Source organism: Caenorhabditis briggsae (assembly GCF_000004555.2).
Source record: "Caenorhabditis briggsae complete genome, chrX, whole genome shotgun sequence".
Lineage (NCBI taxonomy): Eukaryota > Metazoa > Nematoda > Chromadorea > Rhabditida > Rhabditidae > Caenorhabditis > Caenorhabditis briggsae.
The window spans coordinates 3,327,594-3,344,495 of NC_013491.2; the positions used below are offsets into that span (position 1 = coordinate 3,327,594).

At 38.6% G+C, this 16,902-nt stretch overlaps 1 protein-coding gene across 1 annotated transcript; it reads right to left on the reverse strand.

Moving 5' to 3' along the window:
- Window positions 1-360: 360 nt before the first annotated feature.
- Window positions 361-6,785, reverse strand: CBG01902 (the record flags this gene model as incomplete). The annotated part of the gene is made up of 10 exons (XM_045238972.1): window positions 361-522; window positions 1,091-2,150; window positions 2,194-2,285; window positions 2,332-2,853; window positions 4,251-4,440; window positions 4,497-5,090; window positions 5,134-5,329; window positions 6,277-6,512; window positions 6,563-6,659; window positions 6,716-6,785. 10 exons carry the CDS (start codon window positions 6,783-6,785, stop codon window positions 361-363), a joined length of 3,219 nt encoding a protein of 1,072 aa, XP_045091970.1.
- Between the last annotated feature and the right edge of the window lie 10,117 nt (window positions 6,786-16,902).

Consider the following 16,902-nt stretch of genomic DNA (forward strand, 5'->3'; position numbering starts at 1 on the left):
CGAACATCATCTGATTTTTCGCAAAAACGTCCTTTATTCAATTTCTACACATAAATGCAATAGTGTTTCTTGAAGCAAAGTGAAATTCAATACAATTTTTGTCAGAAGTTGTTCGAAAAAAAGAGATTTTTGATTTCAGGTCAGTGTGAGGGCATTTTAAAGCGAAAGGAGGGAAAACGCTAAAAAATTCAAAATAAAATGGATAATGAGAATGCATCGGGGGACAAGATTCTTCAGCCAGGAAGGAAGTGAACGAGATTATCATCATCAATATAAAATACATTTCTACCGAAAAGCACTATTTACAAAAATCGCACAATTAAGTATTACAATTTTTACAAAGCATCCGGGATTCCCAGATTAAAGTTCTGCAAATGGAGATTTTTGGTATGGATGGGCGTCGTCGAATTTGAGAAGTCTCACGAGCTCATCAATGTATCCACGGTGTTGACGACAATAGATGAAGGAGTCCCACATCATGGTACAGACGTCCAAGTCGCTAGTGGAGGAAAGGAATATGTTCTGGAATTGATATTCTTATTTTTTAAAAATGAGTTATCGGGCGAGCGATTTTCGATTTTCACGCTTCTTTACTGAGCGCTGGTTACCTAGGTAACACGCAAATTGAAGGTGTACATACTAGGAGACGCGCCGCATTCGCGATTGATTCTCTTTTCAGTGGAAACCTTCAGTCAGAATACTTGTAAGACCTTTACCGGGCTTTCGCGGGCCTTGCTATAGTTTCTTTGAGAACTAATATTTTTAGATCAAACAAGACATAATAGAGCCTAACGAAAGCTTTAAAATGATACATTTTAAAAACCTGTATCTTGTTTATGAAAAAAGTTACAGCCGATACAAACCGGAAGTAAAAACAAACACGGCAAGGCCACTCTATGCCTTATAATTTAGTTCGTATACGAGATACAATTTTTGAAACAATTTAATTTTGTTGTACTTCTCAGGTTCATTTCTATCTATTATAACTCGGATTGTCCAAACATATTCATTCTAAAAGAAACAATGGCCAGGCCAGCGAAGGCCCGGCAAGGGCCAGTAAAACTCCTATTCTACACATTTTCCAGCTCACCTTAGACAATGGAGCCGAAAATCTGAAAAACGGAACTTCCAACGAATCTGCCCACTGTCTCGATCTTGCCACTGGCGCTCCTTCAGAAGCCGTCGCCTGGTCAATGAACATCGCTGCCAAGTTTTTGATAGTCTTGATGGATTGAAGTGGTGAGTTACTATCAATCGACAGCGTCTCAATAATTGTGCTGGGTATCTGTCCGGTTCCAAACGAGACCACCACATTCATCTGCACCGCTTCCTGTTTGCGTCCGCTTAACTGGAGTTGGCGATTGTAGGCGTGAACTTCACTCATGAGATCCAGCGCTGGGTTGTTTGAAATTATACCACCATCGATGTATCTATCCTCGGAAGGTTTGAACAAAACTGGTGCGGCTGTTGACCGACGAAGCGCCATCCATAGTGGCATCTCTCTTGGTGTCTCCGGAGCAAGGTCCACAGCTGGTTTGTAGTTTCTAGCCATCTCCAATCGCACTGGAAGTTTTTCTGAGTTAACCGCACTGATCATTAGTCGTGGGAACGGGATGTCCCAGACAGTTCCAGTTCCGAATTGATCTTGAATGAACTTCTCGAGCTGAACTGTATCATAGGGTGGCATGATTCCATCGAAGACCTTGTCTTTGAGAAGCAAATAAGTTTGCTGCATTTCCCGGAGACTCTTTCCAGTCGCCAATCCTGCCATAATCAGAGATCCAGTTGACGTTCCAGCCGACCAATCGAAATACTTAAAGATATCATCTCCCAGACGTTCTTCGATAGCAATAAGAGTTTGGATAATGACCAATCCACGGATACCGCCTCCATCCATAGAGATCAAGTTGACTTTGTTTTTTTTGCACTTTCCAGAGTTCTCCAGATTCTGCTCAATATTCAATCTCTCGGCAGCCGATAGCTCAGTCTTCTCATAATCAGTTTCAATTCCGATGTGAATGTTCTGAATCGTCTCTTCGTACTCCTCATCAAAAGATGCTGCGTTGAATCTGCAGTTGCTTCTACAGCCTTTGTATCCTTTTGGACAGCGTTTAGCACCAGCAGCTTTCAAGATCGTCAGCATTTCTTGGCTGAAAATGATAATTGGTGTTTAGCTGATATTGATATGCTCACTTCTGAAGTGACGCTGCCAAATGTCTAGGAGACTCTCCACGGAGATTCACTTTGTTCGAGTCCGCACCGGCGGAGATGAGGAATTTGACGCACTGAAAACATTCTAATAAGTTCAACTCGCAAGTTTTGGTCGTTAACCTCAAGACTGATTCTTCTAGCGTCTACTAGAGCAGCTGACTTGTGAAGAGCAGTGTTTCCATGACGATCCGTGGCATTCATGTTGGCTCCGTGAGCATAGAGTGTGACCAGAAGTGGGAGTAGATCGGGCTTCCTAGTAGTGATAAACAACAACAAGGCCGTCTCTCCAGCATTGTTGGTCACATCAATATCCAATCCCAACTCCACTTTCTTATTGAGCAACGCATTTAACGACTCCTTGTACAATGCAACATGAATCGCACTGTTTCCGAGTGCGTCACGCTCGTGCGCAAGTTCTGGTTTGTCCATCAACACCACCTCCACCACACTTTGCGCATTCTTTGACGTCATCGCGACGAACAATTCATTCCGATCTCCGCGGGTGAATTTGGCGCCTTTCGAGATGAGAAAAGTGGCGACCAGAGGTTTGGCGGCGCTTACAGCCTCGTTTAATGGGCTCTGGCCGTCCATATTGCGCTCGTCGATGAAGTGTTTTGATTCCGGGCATTTATCCCAAATGATCTGAAACGAAGAGTGTGCTTTGAGTGTTTGAAGGTGCAAGAATCAAGATTTTAATCCTAAAAATCTAAATTGATCTTACAAGGGAATGTCGTTCAGAAAGCTCTTCAGAATTTTCTGCAAATTTGCTCATTCATAGAATCGAGTATGGGCTTTTACGTAATAATAGTCTCTACCTGCAAAACTCGCTGAAACTCGATAAAAATCGATCTGAAATTATAGCGTTTCCACCAGTCTCGTCGCCTCCTTTCTCCTCCCCTTTCTTTTCTGCATTGCGTGCAAGAGTAAAACATGCCTCGGTAGCCTAGTGGCTAGCAGGGAGGACCACAAAAGCACACATGCAGGTTCGGGCCATCCTTCTTTTATTTTTATTTTTCTTATTTTTTCAATCTGAAAAAGTCGTTTTCGAGGGGTTTGGCAAATAAGAACCACTTTTTCGAAAATTTTTTATGATCTGCAATGATTTTCGAATAATTGAAAAAAAACAAAATTTTTTTTGAAAAAAATCACCATGCAGTCCTACACACTTTTTTTCATGAATTTTGAAAATTTTTTCAGAAGTGCAAAAAAGTTTTTCAACCGTTCAGAAGGGATAAAAACATCGTTCTCATAAAATTTGGTATCATATAGCACACAAACAGAGACTTTTGGCTCCAGAAATTGGTCCGTTTTGCTCTTTTTGAAGTGGAAATTTATTTAAATCCCGCACAGATGAAATTTTCATTTTTTTTTGTATTTTTCAGTCGATTTTAATCAATATTTACGACTTTTAAAAATTTGAGAAATAATCATATTATCAGGGCTCACAGACCAAATCAGGCTACCAAATTTTGTAAGAATCATGTTTTAAACCCTTCTGAACAGATANCACCAAATTTTGCACTTCTGAAAAAATTTTCAAAATTCATGAAAAAAAGTGTGTAGTGATGCATGGTGATTTTTTTCAAAAAAATTTTGTTTTTTTATTATTATTCGAAAATCATTGCAGATCATAGAAAATTTTCGAAAAAGTGTTTCTTATTTGCCAAACCCCTCGAAAACGACTTTTTCAGATTGAAAAAATAAGAAAAATAAAAATAAAAGAAGGAGGACCCGAACCTGCATGTGTGCTTTTGTGGTCCTCCCTGCTAGCCAGTAAGCTACCGAGGCATGTTTTACTCTTGCACGCAACGCAGTGAGGAAAGGGAAGGAGAAAGGAGGCGACGAGACTGGTGGAAACGCTATAATTTCAGATCGATTTTTATCGAGTTTCAGCGAGTTTTGCAGGTAGAGACTATTATTACGTAAAAGCCCATACTCGATTCTATAAATGAGCAAATTTAGAGAAAATTCTGAAGAGCTTTCTTAACGACATTCCCTTGTTAAAGTTCAACTTGTTAATTCTTTAACTTCTTAGAAACTCTAAAAAAGCTCACCTGAGCACAAAAGCTGCTAGACGCGTGATGCCACACGTTGTTTCCAGCCTTGTCCGTCTCACAGAACAAAGTTGGATCTAGTTCCAGAAGTCTCTCCACAATTTTCTGCCGGTCCATTGCCAGCGCCAAATGCACAGGGTAGCAATTTTCAGTGTGGCACAAGCATCGCAGTTGACTGAAACATTAATTGTATGGGATTCGAAAAAAAGAAGCAAAAGTAGAAGCTAGTACCTTGCAAACGGCTCCATTGAAGCATTCATCGCAGCGATCATATCATCCGAGAAGAAATCCAAACGATCGGTTGCAATAGCCACGTGGATCATATGGTAGTGGGGTTTCAGTCGGATTTGAATCACCAGCTCTTCAATCTTGGACCGGATATCGGTACGGGTGGTGTCTAGAGAAGTGAATAGAAAAGATTTCTCATCACACAAGTGGAGAAGATCCATAAGATCCTTCTTGTCTGTGGCCCGGAATAAGCTGAATGGGCGAGTTGAATCCGTCTCGAAGAATCCGTCATAAGCAAACACCAAATGGTAAATGCTATCTGGAAGTCGTCCCTCGGCGCTTCTGATCCCGGTGACGATTACAAAATGCTCATCGTCCACCTCAGTTGGAACGATTTCATAGTTATGAAGCTCTTCCTTTGGAAACTGAATCACTTCGTCACATCTCGATGGATACCACGGTTTATTGAGCAACTTGTTGATCATCGCTGGGAAGACGCTCACCAGCGAGACAACTCTCTCAAAGCTCAATCCACTTTCGACACGTGGTGTGATTTGACGAGCTGGTGAGCTGGTCGCACTTGTTGTTGAAAGGTCTCTGAATATTGCTAGCATTTAGAAATCAAAATGACTAGACTCACTTCTTATCAACCAGTGGCATGGTATCATCGCACAGGCCAATGTGCTCGTCCTGTTCCGCTTCTACCAGAATGAAATCGTCTTGCGATGCAGTTCCGGACATGGTGGTGCTTGTGATCACAGCTGTTGTAGTGGTAGTGTCATCAGTTTGAACAGTCTCTACAACCGCCACTATTTCTGTAGTCTCTTCTTTGAGATCTGCAAGGAAAATTGCATTTTTGAAGGTGAAAATTGCTCATTTTGCGCATAAAGAAGTCAGCTACAGTTTCGGTTGATAAGACGTAAAAAAACGTATTTTTCAGTTGATTCTGACCATTATCTGGAACCTGGAGCTCGGCTGTCACGTTTCTAATCACGTTTAAAATGTTGTAAGGTATAAAACAGACCCAGATTGAAAAATTCGTATTCACAGAATTTTTCAGTGATTCCTAGCTTTTCACCTAATTGCTGATTTCTGAAAGACATCGAAATTTTTTCGCGTTTACAGAATAAAAACGGGTCAAAACGGGGATTTTAAGAAATCGACAAATAGCTAAAAAACTGCTATTTTAAAAAGTTTTATTAATGCATTTTTCAGTCTAGGTCAGTTTTACAACCTATAAGGTTTTCAAAGTAATCGGACACTCGATAAACTCGCTCCAGACTCCTGAAAATAGATTAAATCAACTGAAAATCATGCTGTTGCATTTCGCGAAACCTGTATTAGAAGGGCCGGCCCTCCTATTGTTCTGAGGTACCTTGGGATACCCTTTCTATTTCAAGGGCCCCTCTTCTAATTTTTCCAATAATTTTTAAAACATTGTCATCGAAAAATCCAGTCATTTCCATAAAAATCTATCAATTTTGCCCAAATTTAGCTTGTTTTCGACCAAAAAAAGAGTGTTTTAACATATTTTTTTCACAGAAATTTTTAGAATTTCCGGAATGTTTTTTACTGAAAACGTACGTAAGTTTTCATTTTCAATTCACACATTTTGAAAGAGATCTTTCAATTTTTCAATTCCCTCTTGAAAGGCCCTTCTAATACAGGTTTTACGGTATCTTATTGACCGGTACTATAAATTTGTGAAGTCAGCTTGTCGAAAAAATTGGTTTTAGATATTATTCTAGCTAACAAATTGCATGATCATCTGTCTAAATCTTACCTTGTCTGCTTGCGATCATCTCCTGCTTTCCTTGTTCGCCTCTGTATGCCAGCGGACTCATTGATACCAACAAATCCGGGTTAGAATACGATCTTCCTTTTTTCAGCTCAAAATTTCCTACATGAATGCTATCTTTTTCGTTATTCTCCGGCACAAATGAACAAGATTTCGGGTCGCTCATCTCACAACTCATCTTCTCTCCCGCCGCCGAGTTTTCCTTCTGTGTGATTGGTTTTCTAAACAAAGAAATATTATTTTCGACCCAAATTGTTGATTTTTCGCCTACCCGTTGGATTTGCCGCCGGAAAATGACTGTGAAGCTCCTTGCCAACAATCTTCAGATGATGTTGCAGAATACCAATCGGACGAGTGTGTAGATTCAGCTGAAAAATCGATTTTTACTTGGAAAAAGTTTCAAAAAAAAAAATTTTTGACTCACAAATGGCTAAATTCGGCTCTTTATGTACTTCTGGAAGACACGAGGGGCCGTCCTTGTTAGAAGAGCCCATGGTTGCCTGAAAAAAAAATTGTTAGAGACGTTTTCAATCGCCGCTTAGATGGGAAACGGTAGAAAAAAATTCAAAAAATGCTTTGGCTTATTGCGAAAGACCAAAAAAAAAACTTTCTCAGCGTTGAAAAAATGTTGAAAAAGCAAAAAAAAAACAGAAAGAAACGTCTGGAATAAGACGGGATGAGATTAGATTAACATGCGCTGGCATCCATCTGATGGGGTGGCAGCCACACACAAAACGACGAAAGGACACTCGTTCTCAGTGGGGCGCGTTTGCTCTGTTTCCCCTCGTGGGGTCTCCGGTCAGGCGGTGGCGGGGGGAAGAAAAGACGAGAGGAGTGCTGTGAAAAAGGAAGAGGAAACGAATAAATTTAAAGCTTGAAATCCGATTTTTCCCTTCTGTTTGAAATTCTTTTTTGTGGAAAGAGCCAAAAATAGAGACTAAAGGGAACATTAGGAATGAAAGAATGAGCGAGAAACTTGAAAAGAGATGGGGAGTGAAAGTCGACGTAACATTGAAACGAGGAATATTACGAAATACTTTTGATGCTTCATCGATAAAATCTTGTTAGTAAAAAAGATGCATGTTTCTTCTTTCGAAAAGTGTAAATTTCGTATGGGGTTGGTAGAGTACACTCCACTCAAGGGCATACGCAAATACTTAACCCCGCCAGTCAGGTGATCATATTCCCTTTTTGAGTCATAGTGCATAGTTTGAAATGGGGCATCACACTTTGTTCCTTAGATTTTCGAAATTTCCCAATTACACAACATCGAATTGGAAAATGTTTCATGAGGAAGAATTGGAAAAAAAGAGAAAACAAGGACAATTAAGCCTTCCGGTTGCTCGTTTTTTCAGAGGATTGCTTTTCTGGAGGACTACGAATTCTCCAATTAAGGGATAGGGGTCTTCAAAACAAGTGAATGTAAAACTGAATGAAATGGCAAGAGACAACAAAAATTGGTCAAGTTTAGAGTGATCAAAATGTGGTCATTGATAATAACAAGAGAAAAAAAAACACAAAACAGCCACCCCGATCAGTTCCACGTGAATTTCTTTCCAGGTATCCACTGAACAGGTCATATAGAAAAATAGGAGGAGTTAGATGACGAATTGGTTTTCTCGAGAACTATGTTTATGGGGTACTTTTATGAAGTTACGAGTTCTTCTTCTTTATGATAGCTTTTAAGGAAAATTGAGTGCGTCAAAACGCATACGGTAGGTTATAAAATGGAGGATAAAGTCCAGAGAAAAATTGGGTCATAAAAAAGGACAAATTGAGAATAAAGCCATAACTTTTCTCCTTCATTTTTCACAGTTAAGGTTCTAAATGAGGAACACTTGAATTTGGAGGGTTGAACATGCGAGAAGTTGCACATGCCATGAAAAATACATTTCTTGAGCTTTTCATAGAAAAAGAAAAGACTGCAGACAAACGATGAATTAGAGATGATGTAAAATCAAATCAGTTTGAAAACTGGATAAATAGAATCAGACATTTTGTGAATCACTTTGAGAATTTCCAAGTATTTGCAGTCTGGAGCAGAGATGAAGTCGAAAATAGAAAACCTGTAACAGAAGTCTACGCTGTCAAGTTTTAACTAATTTTTCTTTGCTCTAAAGATATCAAAAGTGTGACAACTAAGACCACAACGTTTTTCATGTCTTAAGTAAATTCATAAAACTGGAGTTCCCATAAAAATGGACTGACAGAAAATTTTATATTGTTTGTGAATTGGAAAAAGATCTTACCGCATTGAGAGAAGCTGGATAATTATGTTACGGTAAACACGCTGATATAATGACACTCTAACTTTCAACGTTTAGCCAATTTATAACCATTCCTGCGAGAGATATAAAATATGCAAAAGTTTTGTGATACTTTGTTACCAATTTATTAGTTGACAGCCTTTTCATATCTTTGACAAGAACCGAAATAAATTGGCTCAAACTTGAAAGTTCCTGCTCTGAAGGTTAAAACGTTTTCTATTACAGATTTCACTGTTTGACTGATGTTAGATGTGATGTTCCCAAAATTCGTGTTTTTTTCTCATTTCAATAAAAATTATAATGATAACTCTTTTTTCTCTTTTTCAGGTATTTTTTGCTGGTGACTGCCGTTTGGTCTACGTAAGTTTCAGTTTCAGACGTTCACAAGGTCCGTCAAGCTTCTCGCCAAGTGGACAAAAACATTATGAGCAAAACTACGGTCGCCGGAGCAGGAGAATTGCTACTGTCCCCATCCAACATAAATACCGTTCTAATACAATCTATTTTCAAAGTGGTCCGACACTTGAGCTCCAGACTCCTGAAAATGGTGATTATCTACCAGTGTGTGACTACCGATTGTCACTTACCGGTAACGGCTTTCTTGGTAATTTTACCGGTAATTTACCGGTAAACATTTACCGAAATTTACCGGTAACCTACCGGTAAATTTGAGAACTACCGAAAATTTACCGGTATTTTACCGGTAAATTACCGGTAAGTTATCTGTTTCACTAGTTTTTTGACAGTTTGCAACAGTTTTGAAATGGTCAGTTCTAAAACGTGGCGGTTTTGAAACGTGGCGGTTTAAAAATGCCGCAGTTCTAAAATGTCGCGGTTCTAAAACGTCGCAGTTCTAAAACGTCGTAGTTCTAAAATGTCGCAGTTCTAAAACGTCGTAGTTCTAAAATGTCGCAGTTCCAAAATGCCGTAGTTCTAAAATGTCGTAGTTCTAAAATGTCGCGGTTCTGAAACGTCGCGGTTCCAAATTTTGAAAAAAAAAACAGAAAAATTTCCTAGAAATTACCGGTAGTTTTTGGTAAATTTACCGGTAAATTACCGGTGATTTTACCGGTAAACATTTACCGGTATTTTACCGGTAAATTACCGGTAAGATACCGGTAAAATTACCGGTAAATTCACCGAAACCGTACCGATAGCACACATTGTTATCTACTGAAAAATACGTTTTTTAACAATATTTTATTGACCGTTATCGCATAATAGGGAAGTCATCAGTTTGAAAAAAAGCGGACTCATTGACACCAACATATATCTTATTGACCGGTATTGTATATGAATTGATAATTGTTTAAAGTTTCAGGTCACTCATTTTCATTATATTCACCTGCATACGACAATCTCTGGTGCCTAAATTATGTTTCAATTCAAAATGATTGATTTGAGAAAAGGATTTGACAACGCTTGTCTCAAAACTCCAGTATACTCCAAAACTCTATTTGAGGAAAATTTAGAATATTCCGAGACCCCAATTTTCAAAAATAGAAATATGTGGGGTCATTCTCCAGTTTTCTCTCCCTTTCTAATTTCAAGTCCCATCATTTCCAGCCAAATATTCCCTCTCTCTTCCTCCTCTTCAATCAGTGAGCTTTGATGAGAGATATGTCGATTGCTCTCCTGACGCGTCACTGGCAAATTTGTTGTATTGTTGTTTTAACGTGATTGATTGGCTGTGTAACGATTAGATGAAATAGAAAATAAATCAAATATCCAGGAAAGAAGAGGAGGGAGGACGATGGAAATTCCGAGGCGAAAAGTCACAGTTGTCTCGTGCTAAATGGATTTTTTGCTGATTATTGCTGACGATAAGAGGAAGTTGAGAAATTAAGAATCACAAAATCATCATGTACCTGAATTTTCAACATATGATCAGTATTATAGACTTGGAAACTGGAAGAAATTTCGAGAAATCAAAAACGCAATCCTAGATTTTTTGGAAGTAGCTTTGAAAATGGTCATCACTCATTTCAGAAGTTCTTTCTCTGGGAAATGATTTACCTTCATTTTGACTTCTGAAAAATCGCATCAAAATAATTATTTGAAGGGGAGTGACATGAGAAAAATATTTTCTCGAAATTTCTTTGACACTAGCCTATCGATGAACTGAACTTGTGGCGTTCAGCAATTATAATTCCGCGACGTTACCGTCTGAGCTACGGTAGCGGAAGTTGCGCTGCCGACCGATTCCTTACTGTAACTCGAAAAAAAATTCCTGTCTTCTCTTTTTTGACTAATACAGGAAATGACAATGTATACTATTTTTCAGAGTCCGCAACCATAAATACGTCCCCCCCCAAATCTTTTCGACAATCCTTTAGTACAGCCTGGAATGCTTTTAAGATCCCGAACATTTAAAAACCCATTTCACAGATGATAAATGACTAGCACCGGGGTGTGTGTAGGTGACAAGCATTAACATGATTGTTTTCTTAACAAGTGAGTCGCTTTCCCTCCTCTTATCACCACCACTTTTCACCGGATCTTCTTCACTCCCGAGAGTGTCAGTTGTCATTGGCGGCTCGTCCAGCCGCTAATTGGCTCACCGGCTCTTCCTTCTCTCTCTCTCTCCCTTGTCAAACGTTGTACAAAATGACCTTCTAATCGGCGGCGGCACTTTTGGCCCGCCGGCGCAAAGAAAACTCCAAGAAGTCAGGTGTGCTATTCGGTGTGATCAACTTGAATAAACTTTTAGTGACTCTCGACTGCGGGTGTCAATTAGAGGCTAGCGATAGAGGAGGAGGCTGAGGCACCTGTCGCTTGCTTTGAGAACTAATCTGTCACCACATGAACTCGGATAACCATCTCGTGTTGTTGGATTGGGTTGGAAACTCAAAATAGGAGGACATGATTAGCATGGGGTGCATATAATTGGTGACACACCATGGATCATTTCTGTGAGACTGTATCTCTGGGAAATCTAGATAGGTGGAACGACGGATGTGGTGCAGGGGTGACAAGAAAATGAAGAAGGATGCGTGGGGTACTGTAGGGTAGAAAATTAGAGAAGGGGGAGATGAGTACAAGATCATGTAAAAATTACGATGGATCATGTATTAATAAGTCAAGGAGATTCACAAAACTTTTGTTTCTATGAAAATTGACTTGTTAGATTTGGAACAAAAATTTGAGAAAAAAGTGAAATGTCTAAAATACCGTAGTTCCTCTAATATGAGTTCGCCCAAACCTTTAATTTTGAGCTCAATTATTTTGATTTCTATAAGTGATACCGACATTATTTTAAGATTCTCGTAGATAAAATACATTATACGTCATAGTTTGTAATAAAAAACACGTACAATATTACATTTAGCCCTATTTATCCTGGTTTTTGGAAAAAATATCTGAAAAGATTCATTCAAAAAATCCTCCAAATTCCTGTCCGTGCATAATTGTATTACTGTAATCACTGTTACAATGCACCGCTGTGGATGTCTTTTACCTTTGAGCCCCTATATCTCATTTTATGTAAGAGATATCAAAAAATGGTTAACTGACATAATATTTGTTATTAAATAATTGAAATTCAGTCAGTTAACCACTTTTTGATATCTTTCCCAGGAACCGAGATGAATTGTCTGAAAGATGAAAGTTGGTCAAGGGGGTCATTATATCATGGTGTTTACAGTATAATACATATGAACGTACCGGAAGTTAACAATTTCAATAAATTAAATTTTTAAAAGTATTTTAGAAACTCTATCGAAATGATTACGGTATTATAGAATTTTCGATTTACTATTCTCCAAACCCTGTATTTTTTGCTAGATTCCCAAAAAATCCTCATTCTCCTTGATTAATCAACTAAAGCGTTTTCCAATTTCTCAATCGAACATCAAATTCAACATATGCTACGAGTTAAGTCATAAATTCATCAGCACGTATCGTTAAGTTTATACGCCGTCCTCTTCGCGACTTCACAATTTGAAAATCCGCTCATCCAGATGCCATCATCATCATCATCATCACCATCACCATCCTCACGACCCCGAACATTCTGAATCAGTGTGAAACGGCGCATAAAACTTGGTCCATCTCCGGAGGGCTCATTCAAAAGCCATTAGACGACCATTAAACTTGGCGAGGTTAGGCTCAGCCACGGTGACTTGTAAATCACTAAATCACCGTGTCGGAGTGGGACGGCGAAGACAATGTGTGTGGCACGAAGAAGCGGGTAGGTAGTTGGAAGAGAAGAGAAATGGTGTCTTCTCCACGTTAAACAAACTTTAAACTGACGTTTTGATCAATTGCTTTCTTGTCAGAACATATACCCACAGCCACTTAGCGGTGTGTGTCTTCTTATCAAAACAATTGGTTTTGCAGGTACTTGTGGTCCCTCTACCTCTTTTTTCTTATGAGAGATTCCGAGATCCTGTCATATTTTTTCATTTTTTTTTTCAAAAAACACAAACTCTAACTTTTACGCTTGGAGTATCTGGAACATCTTCATACGTATGCAAAGTCAGAATCAAAGTTGTACTCGTATATTGTTTTCAGTATTTTTTAAAAATCACATTTTTTATTATTTCCGCTTGAAAAGTAGTTCGACATTTTATATGATTCTGACCTTTTTATCATAAGGTATTTTCAAGAACTGCTTTAACTACTTTTAGATTTAGCTTAATTGCTTGTAAAAGATGAATCATATACAGTACCGATCAATAAAATATCGTGTACTATGCAATTGAAGGGCCCTCACACCGTCAATTCCTCAACTGATGAAATGTGTTAAATATTACGATAAACAATTCATCAGTTTACAACTTTTTCATATCTGTAAGACATACCGAGATAAATCGGCTCAAAGTTGAGTGGTACGTGGTCCTTCTATTACAGGTGTCATGGTATAGAAAAACGTGCTTTTAAGTCGATTCTGACCATTTTCAATAGTCTGAAGCTTGACTGTCAAGTATCCTATCAGTTTGAAAATTTTGTTGACTGCGAAACAGACCTAGATTGGAAACTCTGCATTTACGGATTTTTTTCAGCTAATTGCCGATTCACTAAAACCGCCTCTTTATTACCTTTTTACTAATAACATGAAAAACAAATGCCTTTCAGAAATCTGTAAATAACTGAAAACCTAGGAACATTCAGAAAGTTCTGTGAACTCAAACTTTTTAATATATGTCTGTTTGGCACGTTGCAAAGTTTTAAAGTGTTCGAAAACTTGACAGCTGAGCTCCAGACTTGAAAATGGTCAAAAATTAAATGAAAATCAACCAAAAAAATAAGTTTTTGTACATACTATTGACCGGTACTGTAATTGTCTGAAAGAGTAGACGCTGTCATAGAAATGGTGTTTTCGCGATCTGAAAATTTCTGAAAATCTCCATTTGAGACAAAATAGAAAATTCCAACCATTTGATTATCAATACCAGTAGCTATATCTTTCTCCCTCTATTACAATTTGCTACCCTAAAAACTGCATAACTCATTCTTTGTCGGTAAACAACTGTTACTTTCCACGAGTCACCATCACTCCTTCTTCTTTTTTATGATCTCACTTTTTGACCTCATTTTTCTTACAATTCATCTCCTATCGGTCCCACTTTTTACACCACAGCTCCCCCCTCCCGAAACAATAAGTTATGGCTGTATGTCAATCTGTTTGTCAATTGCACAATATGCAAATGCCCACCGACACAATTCAAAGGCGGCGTCCGGGATTGCGTTAATCGCGCGAAAAATGGTTGTCGTCGGTTTTTTGTCGGATGCTCACCCTCTTCACCAATGAATATGCAAAATCAGTACCCCTCCGACCGTTTATACGCCATTTCTTCTATGCCGATAGATCATTAATTATGGTGAAAAATGAGAAAAATGGGGGAAACGGGGTTTCGGTCAAGATGGTGAGGGAAAAAGTGAAATTAAGCAGTGTGCGAAATAAGATCGAAAAAGGAGGTGATGAAGAGAAAGTGGCAATTTCCGATTGGTTGATTTCGGCAGGAAAAAGGGTTGATGTGCTCTCGAGTTCTAGGAAATTGGAAGTCTAGTTTCTTCAAATTAATCAGAAGAGAGAGACCGGATAATTGTCATCAATTGTGGTCCCAGAAAAATCTGTAAGTCAGGATGTTTTTGGTTGAGTAGGAAATTGAAATTCAACAAGAGTATCGTGATTGCTCATTTCAATGAAACGGTAAGCTTTGAAATGGCACTACAGTAATCAAAAGTTTCTAATTACATAAGTATAGTTACACGGGGTAATGTTCTTACCGGATTTTTGAGATTTTGTCAATGCTATGAATGAGAAAAAAGTGGATTTTGATTTTATCGATGTAAATATTTTTGCGTTTTTAGTCATTTTGGTATTTTGTCATTTTTTGGACCTAATTTTGACGTGTACAGTACCGGTCAATAAGATTTACAAAAACAAAATTTTCAGCTGATTTTCGGTCATTTTGACCATTTTCTTAAGTTTGGAGCTCTGCAGTCGAGTGTCTTATCATTTTGAAAATTCAAAATAGTGTAAAACAACCCTAGATTCGAAATATTGAATTTTCTGAAATTTCTGTGAACGCAAAAATTTCAATCTAGGTCTGTTTGGCACTTTCCAAAATTTTCAAAGTGATCGGAAGTTTGACAACCAAGCTCCAGGCTCCTGAAAATGATCAAAATGGCCGGAAATTGACTGAAAAATACATTTTTGTATATTTTATTGATCGGTACTGTAGCTAAGCAGCTTTCCCTGTTTTTTTTACTTTCAACGGGTCAAAAATATTAATTTTTAGTTTTTTTTTCAATGCCAAACTACAGTAACCGGAAGCTCTATACTTTCCCCCAAACTCACACTCTTCTCCAGACAGGAGTTCCTTCTTCCTTTGTCACATATCGACACCTCTTGTGTGTCCCAATTTTCGCCCCACAATTTTAATTTGTCGCAACAGTTGGAGGTCCGCACTGTGTTGTTCTAACTAATCGTTTGCACCCACCCCAGGACTGGCGCCATCTAAATCAACATTGTGTCTCTGTCATCTGACACGTGTGACACCTTCAAAAGACCCTCTTCCATCAAATCGTAGGATTGATAGTTTTCAAAAATCCTTGTTTTTCTGCCTCCAAAAGTGAGCTTTAATTAAAGACGATAGGGCGGCGGATAAAAACATCCAATTTAGATTTTTTCGCGAATCATTTCATTTTTACGAATCATTTGAAATCATTGTTACGTGAAAGTGTTTTAATTAGGGTTTCCGAGAGATGATGTCAACAATAGTATTATTTCTAAAACACGCCCTTTTAGTCATTTCCCTCTCAATGCTCCAGAAGCCAAAGCCCGCTTGAAACAACTGCACTTGGACTTCATTGAGATTGATGGTGATCAATTTTGATAGACATGCAATCAGTTGTGTTGATCAGATGGCATGAAAAGACAACAATTGAGGGACCGCCCTCCTCTGTCTTCTATTCTACGACCACCCCAGTGGGCGGTCTAGGGTGGCATACGGTAGTTAATTGTTTTCGGACGAGCGGGGGGCCAACAATCTGGTAGGCGGAGTCAGTAAAAAGTGAGAGGGAGACTGAGGACCCTTCGACTCTACACTTTTTGATTTCCGTGTCCTAATTGATGTGGTTTCTGATCTATAATTTTTAAATATTTCCTACTTTTTCAAACTTTTGAGTATAGTTTAGTAATATTCTGTCAATTTTGTATCTTAACTCAGGCCAATAGTAATAAGCAGTAATAAGCAGCTTTCCTCCGGAGAGCACCACACCAATAAAAATGTCATTTCAAGAATAATATTCCCCGACGATAATTGGCGAAGTCGTAAAACTTCCCGTTTTGGCTCTCATCACATAATGACATAATTACTTTCTTAGGGTTTGAAAGTTAGAGAGAAAGTGAGCAACAACCCCTTTATACCCCCAAAACAATTATGTTTTGTGTGTCTAGAAGTGGCGAAGGCTGGAAATTTCAACAATACCAACTTCATTTAGTTCCAATTTCCTTTCCAGGCATCGTTGCTTTTCTCTTTGTTGTTGCTTTTTGTCTTTGCCTTCTGAATTTCTTCATTCACCTCCCCATCAGCTGAATCAGCTAATGACGACGATATTGGCGCCTATAAATGGAATCGATGTCACATGGGCAAGGTGCTAATGTCATTAAGGAATCCGCAATAAAACGCATTGGTCAACACATCTGCCTTGAGCTCCTCCTCCTTGAAGATATTCCAGCCTACCGTAAACCCGCCTGATTTCTGTTTGCTTTGCAATTTATCCCATCCTTAAGCGATGCGCATCCACTTCCCGCCCTTTTTATACTTCCTGTCGTCGTGGTGTGCTTCTTTTTGAAGCTCGAAGAGCCTATTAATTACATAAGAGTATCCTATTT